The 8,624-nt window shown below is 27.5% G+C and overlaps 1 protein-coding gene across 1 annotated transcript; it reads right to left on the reverse strand.

The window, feature by feature from the left end:
• Nucleotides 1–1,739: 1,739 nt before the first annotated feature.
• On the reverse strand, nucleotides 1,740–2,594 carry Bka (FCF1 rRNA-processing protein Bka). Its single transcript, XM_088195842.1, has 2 exons — nucleotides 2,515–2,594; nucleotides 1,740–2,381 (listed from the first exon to the last, which is right to left on the reverse strand). Exons 1-2 carry the CDS (start codon nucleotides 2,515–2,517, stop codon nucleotides 1,767–1,769), a joined length of 618 nt encoding a protein of 205 aa, XP_088051968.1. The 5' UTR covers nucleotides 2,518–2,594; the 3' UTR covers nucleotides 1,740–1,766.
• Nucleotides 2,595–8,624: the final 6,030 nt, after the last annotated feature.

The following is an 8,624-nucleotide window of genomic DNA, read 5'->3' on the forward strand; positions in this document are numbered from 1 at the left end:
TGGAATAGGCTCTTTTGTTGCACCAGGCGCAGCCAAAGCCCGATGCAGCACGTACCCCCACTAAACTCTTCCCGTACCCCCAGGGGTACGCATACCACACTTTGGGAAACACTGATCTACATAATCGTGAATGTTATAATAAATATTTAAAATATTTTTTTTCAATTTAAAATTAAATTTATAAAATTGATAGTCAAATTCACCTATATGCGAGATACATTTGAGTGTATTCCGAAAATTCAAAAACAAATAAAAAAAATAAAAATACCATTAATATTTTGTAGGGTGACCTTTTGTCCTTATAATAGCCCTACAACGGCTAGGCATTGACTCGATTAATTGTTGGTATTTGCGGCAGGAATCAGTTCCCACTCGTTTTTTACAATTAAATTGATTTCTTTTAAATTTTTGACAAATTCATAATTTTGTGTTTTAAATGTCTTAAAAGTGTTCAATAGGGTTTAGACCAGGGCTGCATGATTGCCATTCCAAAACGTCCATAATATTGTCTGTGAACGACTTTTTTGCCCTACGTGAAATATGTTTGCGGTCATTGTCATGACGAGAAAATGTAGTAGATAAAAATAATTATTTTTAGTTACTACATTTTTACTTTTTTTGTTGTTGATAGAATTCTGAGAACTGAGAATTTTCTTTTTCTTTAAATTTATACTACAGCTCTTACAAAAATATGAGATTAGTTGTGAATGATTGGATAAGGTAAGAAATTAGTACAATTCTAAACAGTAAAAAAGCATACTTTATAACGTAAAATCACAGTTGATTAACCTTTTGATTGGTGAGTCATTTAAGATTAATCTTATCCCTCGATTTATGCGACATATTTTTTAAATACTCACAAAGAATAAGTTGCACATGTAATAAATATATGGGTTAATAGCTACTCTTACTTCTTGCACTTAACTTACATCTGGAACATCTCTCATTGCCCATGCAGTGTGTCCTGAGTTGCTTTTGGAGTACACGTCTAAGAACTTTTTTCGTTTACTTTATTTTTTAAAAAATGTTTAAAGTACTGGTTTCTAAATCGATATATTTTGTAATAAAAACATATATTCAAAAAATGATATTTCATCTTAAGAAAATATCTGTTAAAAATGCATATAATATGTTCCATGATGACGTCGGATTTGGTGATACTCGCTGAAGTAGCGAAAGCCAATTTATCGGAGCATTAAAAAGCAAGATACTTGAATAATAAATTTGTTTCTAATTTTGTATCACAGATTTGATCAGTTTCTTTTTTCGTTTTAACTTTGGAACATGAAACTGTTCTACTATTCCTAGTTTAAGAACACGGTATGAGAAATGTACATTTATTTCCTTGCCCTTTTAATGTTGAGCTGTTTTATTCAATGAATACTTTGTACATTTACTTCTTGGTAATTTTATGCAAATAAGTCTTATTAAAATTATATTCTGAAATAATTTAGATTTTCTTTAGCTCTGAAAAATCTCAAGTAAGAAAAATTAAATTCTTGACTCCACTATCAAAAACTATTTTTGATACGATTTGTATTGCCCATAAACTAAATTGCTTTAATGGGATTTTATATTAAAAAAATTAAACTAAATAATATTTTAGATTAAGCTGTTAGGAAATATAGTCTCATTTTAATTGTTTGTATATTATATTATACCAAAGTTAAATTTTTCTAAACAATTTAATAGAATATCAAAAAAGAAATTTGTAATCCTATAAATAAAAAGTACACAAATTAATTTTATATTTTATTTATAAATAATTATATCGCATCTTTCGGAGCTCCGTAAGCATCTGGCATTCGCTCTATTGTGTATCTATGCTGAGAAACATACATGATGGGTACTCCCGGTATTTTTCTGATCCGCCTCTTCAGATCTTTATCGTTTGTTGCTACGATATAACATTTGTGCTGCATGACCCTGTTCACTATACAATCATCGGCGTATGTGCCTTTATGCAAACACTTAATCCTTTCGAACCGCGGATCTTTAATGATTTTCAAAGCAACTCTATACTTGCGTCCCAATTTTTCCAACTCTCCCAAAACACAATCGGTTATATACGGAATACATTTGGCGTATAAGCAGTCCATCATGTTCTGGATTATATCCAGTTTGTTCTTTATTGAGAAGTTAATGAAGTTCGTGTCAATGAGGATATGGTAAGGTGGTCCCAATTGGGTATTGTATTGGAAGAAGAGAGCTGAACTAGATTGAGGAGCTTCGCGGATCTTCAAAATGTGTGGATCTCTGGTTTTGTTTTTCTTGAGCGGTTTTCGAAGTTCTGGTTTGATTCTAGCGTCGTTGGGCGTTAGGACTTTCTTCATTTTGGCGAATCGCTTCTCCACAATCTTTCGCGTCTTTTTCTGTTTACCCTGTTGATTGAAATAGTCGTGTAATTAATTAAAAAAAGGACAAAACTTGCGTAAAACAATTATATATGTAAATTAAAACTGATATATAATAAGAAAATGTAGAAGAAACGTGTGAAATCAATGAAAAACTTACCATGTTTTAGGTTGTGTTTGCACGTCAAGCGGAACACACGTTGCCGAGTATTGCCAGTGCGCGTTCGCAAATGTCAGAAGATTGCTAGTGCTTACATAGCTAAATATTATTTTTGCTATAAGATATTGTTTTTTAAAAATGCCTATTAATTAAAAAAAAGCTATTTAATTATTTAAAAAGCAATTAATAAGTCCATAAGTAAAATATAATTGTATTTTTTATATTTATTATCTTTAACTAATATATTTAGAGACCAGTAGACATTTGTGTTTTGTTTGGACTAAATTATACGGCCAAAACCGAAACTTGTAGAGATGTTTGAAAATTTATCATAATACTAAAAAGCAATAAAAAATATTACTATGGAGTTAAACATATACTAAGCAAGTATGTCAAACTCAATTGACGGCTTCCATAAATTATGTCACAGGTATTTTGTGAAATTTTACTCCTCCCCTATATCACAATATTTCATTGAGCCAGACTCCTGTTTGTTTCACACTGTCACAATTTTGCTGACATTCTCTCCTAAACCTGTGACATATTTTATGGAAGCCGACAACGTAAAATAAAAATCAATCAAGATCTAGCCATGTGAGGTCGCAGTACAAAAACTAATACATTATTATTAGAACCAGCTCTAGGTTATTCAGCTATCGAGGTAGAAACTAAATTTGCCTTTCCCAACTTATCAATCTATTACGCATAAAGATAGGCCAGTAAAATGAAAAATTAAATATTATTTTTTCAGCACATACAGTTGCAATTAAAAGCAATAAACAATTCAGACGGATTTTATAAATAATATTAGGGGCTTTTTATTTTCTGTAAAAGAGAGGTTTAGTACAAAGTGATATCTTGTGACATTGTAGAGAAGGGGGGGAAGGAGGTGTTGCAAAATTTCTTTAAAAAAATGTGACATATTTCATGGAAGTCACCCCTAAACTTTACTTATTCACATGAACGAATAAATATCCACACTAGCACCGTCTAACGGTAGCAATCATTTAAACGCAAGATGCCAATGACTGCAGTGAATAACTTGCGAACACCTACATGAATTACAACATTATTAAAAATATTTTTTTTAAGCTTTTCATAGGTTGTCCACTGTTTTAGTATATGTTTAAGTGTTTGAATATTATGCATTATCCTGTTTTTTATGGAACTTTGTGTAAGACAGTCTTTCACGATTTCGGGTTTTGAGGCTGAAGAGGTGTGACCTTGCAGTCAAAGTAAAGGCTTGTAACAGCTTATTAAATTATGTACAATTTACCACAGTAAAGAAAAATGCCGAGTTGTATTATATAGACTGCTGATGCTGGTGGAAAAGCTGAGATTGACGTCGTGATATCCTCTGGACGATCCGCTTACGTTTCTTTTATCAATGAATACCATCCGTCTCTGTCTGAGCTCCCACTCGTCTCGAATAGTTTCCATATGTGACAAAGTATTACATATTTATATTCATGATTCACAGATGCGGATGTTGGTGGGCCAATTGCATCGTTTGATGATTGCGCCCAACAAAGTAGGTACACGCCTAGAAGTAAACTTTTGAAGATCGTTATTACAAGGGGTATATGATAATAGCAGTTTTCACGCAGGATAGACACATTGTCTTTTGCGCATATTTTATGCATAGAATAGTAGTTTTTTCTTATGGAAAGTCTTATTTTTTAAGTAGACATGAAACTGTTTTATAATAAGTTATTATATTACTTCACACGGAAAAGGATACTTATTTACGAAAACATTTTTGAAGAAAACTCATTTTTATTTTTATAATAATTATAACGATTAATAAAATTTGCACATAATATAACATAAACATGTATCTATATACAATTTTATTCTTTTATTTACAAAAAAATATACATATTTTCTTAGATTGTGACCAGAAAGAAAAACAGAGTATTATTTTGACGTGTATTAAAAATAACAATCTGATTGAAAAAATATAGTTTGCGGAAATATGCCATTTAGTACTGTTATAGTAACAATTAGTTAATATTTGCCCCTAATTATTTTAGAACATACACTTATATACTTTATAATTGTTTTTTTTTCATTAGTAGGTTTTGTTTTGTAACTTTGTACTGTAAGATACGTATAAAACTTTACGGCATTTTCATTAAAAATTCAATTCATTATAATTTGTACACATAACAAGTTTTCATACATAGTATAAGAAAGTCGTGTTTTTTAGAGAAATGAATTAAAACTTTAAGCTCATTTTGTCTTGAAAAGAACCTAAGCTACATATTTTAGAATTATTCAATATTGAATACTTTTTAAACGCTTTCCCTAAAATACTCTCATTTTTTGTATCTAATATCATATAATACACACATACGTATAAATATGTGTGCATTTTTGAGGAAATATGCAAGTATGTGCGTCTTAGATTGTCAACAAGAAGTATGCCTTAATTACATAATAATTATTCGAACGTATTATATATTTCACTTTCGAAATGTCGTAAGAAGCAACACTATTCAATATCATTGAATCGATATATATTCATAAGAGTTTAAATTTCATAAGAATGTAAACATACAAGAAAATACTTTACATTAAACGTTTCTTACGTCTAAAGAAGATAGAATTATCAACATCACGGCAATCACAGACAATAATAAAATATCACGATATTTTTTAGTCTATATACAATAAGTATAATTATTCAACAGACTTAGAAAATACTACACATTTCATTTATTTATTAATAAATTGTATCATGATAAAAAGAAAATAGATTCGATAACAAGCGATTATCATAATAAACACGAGAAAAAGATTGTTTATTAAAAATGTTCGCTATGAACTGTGCAAGTATTTATGTATATACAAAAAATGTGCTAAAATATTTATATTTTTCGATTTAGCAACTATGTTTTATATATATAATAATGATGAAGGAACATAATTATATAATTTGATTCAAATAATTCAGACACACTTAGGAAATCAGTGATAATGCATTAGCTAACATTATTTTTCCCTAAGGCTTTTTTCAATAAACTATAAAAAGAGCAAAGAATAAAATAATAATAGAATTGTTTTTTTTTTAAAACTAATTCATATGGAATAATTTTACAGAATAATTTTCTTTCACTTAGCATAACGTTTACGAAGTCTTTGTTATTGACGTGAGCATTCCATGGAAGAGTTTAAGATAAAAAATATATCTAAAAAAGGACCAGCCTTTTCTTAACAATTTGTAAAACAAATAACAATATATATTTTTCACATACGTATTATAAGTAATAGTCTCTAAGCTAAGCAGACTTATGTACGCTAAATATAACAATATTCACTAAATTGATTTTATTAAAACATTTTTTTTTAATTTATAATTTGCTAAATCAAAAATATCAATCGATTCAATCGTGTCGTAGTTTTTCAAAGTGCATTCAACGTATATAAATATAAATTTTATTGAATAAATGCTTTCGAGATGTATAGACTTGAAAGCGCTCTGATCGAATCTGGGTAATTATCATATCCTTAAAATTGCATAAAGCCATAATATATATTTTGTCTGGTAAGTTTTTGAGCTCACTTTTATCATATTGTATGTAGTATATATGTAGATTTAACCGTTAGAGCTATAATTTAATACTATCACAATCATTTAATTATACTTTTTAGGTTTTTCATTATATAACAACAATAAAGACTTATGATTATATTGATTACAACCTGGAACGCGTCATTCGGTTCTTTTTAACAACAATTTTGGCATCTTGTATTATATTTAGAATATGTAAAAATCTTTGAATTTGATAGTAGAAATAATTAAAAAAAAAACATTATTATAAATCATATCGATCAGATCATACTTTAAGCGATTTAGTTTATATCCTATTCAACGTTGAATTTATTCTAACTACCACTTTTTTACCGCATGGTACATACAAAGAGTACCTATGTACAATAAATTGGGTTTTGATATGACTTTGATTTACTTCTTCAGCAATGGTCGATATTTTTATTAATTCATTTACAACTCGATATCTCTATAGAAAACACGATATATAATCTTCTCTTATTTTTTTGTATCTCACTTATGCCTTTTTTGTTCCCCTCTGCAGTTCACAATGAAAACGCCTATATAATATGATAAAAACGCATTTTCGCACATGATACAATTATACAACAAGGATTGTCAATCAACAACGTAGTGAAAAATAAAAATTGTATACCACTTTTTTATATGAATAATGAGCAAGTTATGTTTGTATATTTATAAGAATATCAACGATATGAATGATGAGGAAGTAATGTTTGTATATTTATAATCAAGGCCTAATTCACGCAGTACTTTATGTAACATTACAATTAAATTAAATATTAAACATGAATTTATGAGTCTTGATGTTTAGTATAATTATTAACAATAGTATCATATGAGAGCCACTCGATGTGCTTCGAGAATATATTTTTTATATATTATAATATTTTTTGTTATTAAACAATTAGGTGACAATAAAATGACATATGTGTAGTTTCTCTCAATATACTACAAATCACAATCGACTATAATACCGCAACCTCAAGACGCCATAAATATTGCTAATGAGTTATTATTTTATTTATAAATAGTATTTTCAACAAATATTTTAATATTTTGAATCAATACTATTTTTACAACTAAATACAAATTAATACAAAATTGTTAGGACTTTACGTCAATTTTTTCTAAAATTTTTTAGCACTGCAATAATAAAAATATTTTTTAGAGGTTAAAGGTAGAAACTAGAAGATTTTAAAATAGTTGTCTTCATAATTTTTTACCACTAAAATTAGTTTAAGGTTGTTTTGAGTTTGCTGTATTATTTTTATATATTTATAAATCAAATCAGTACATTTATTGTATTGTCTTTATTGGCGAAAAATATTGAATAGATTTGAGGAAATAATATTTTTTTTTCAAAAGCTAAAAATTATATTTTTTGCTAGTTTAAGTTACGAAAATTTTTTTTTTTGTATTTACTTATGAATTAAAAAAATATCTATGTACATTATTATTTAAAGTCATAAGTAAACTATACTTAAATGACTATCATTGATTAAATAATATGTATACATTTACCAAACGAATTTTGTGGTTACATATCAAACTCGCTTAAGTAAAACATTGTAAAACAATACTCGTTTCATCAGTTTTAAGATTAGCAAATGATTTATATATAACATTTTTTCAGACAGTTAAGCTAAGACTTAGCTGTATTTATTAAATTAATAGACACATGACTCATTTACTATTACCTGAAAGAGTATATACAGCTACAGTTGAACTATCATTGATAATAAAAAATTCTAGTTTATAGTATTTGCATTTGATGCAAAGTTTTAATAATGAAGTTGATTTCATATAAGATAATTTATTTTCAATGACTTAAAAATTAAAAAATATTTACCAATTAATATTTCTTAATAAGATTACACCTATTTACAAGATTTATAGCTAAGTTTAGTGCTTCTTAAACTATGGAGCGCGACCTTAAAATTCCTTAGCAAAGAGCTGTTCGTTTAAAGAAAAGTATTGCTTTTAATCCAAGACTTTTTAATATTTTATGAAAAAATATGGATTAATTCAGTGTAAAAATGTCTAGTTTACGATACGTAAATACTAACAAACTATAAAATCAGTTTTGAACAGATCTTTATTTTTATTTTGGTGAATAAAATAATCTGTTTTGTTTCAGACAGATTTTTTTTAAATTTGAAAGTAATTTATTAAAATATTTATCTTTTATGGGAATACCGATACTGAAAGTTAAATTTATTTTAGAATACAGTATTTGCATCTGATATATAATTTTAATTGAAAACCTAAGTCATATAGGGTTAATTGTAAAAATATAGTTCATATTTACCGTTAAATTTATAATTTTCTAATAAAAGTTATACACATATTAGGTTGAAAGATGTTAAAAAATAAGATAAGTAATTTTACCATTATTGAAAAGTTCTTGAAGAAGTATAATATGCATGTAATTTATTGAATTACAGCAGACTTTTATATAAATATTTAACACACTTTCCATAAAGACAAAAAATACAATTGGCAATGTTTGAAGTGAAGTTAAAAGTTTGCCGAA

The sequence above is a fragment of the Plectrocnemia conspersa genome, unplaced genomic scaffold (assembly GCF_051122295.1).
Source record: "Plectrocnemia conspersa isolate PC_06_02 unplaced genomic scaffold, ASM5112229v1 ptg000010l, whole genome shotgun sequence".
NCBI lineage: Eukaryota > Metazoa > Arthropoda > Insecta > Trichoptera > Polycentropodidae > Plectrocnemia > Plectrocnemia conspersa.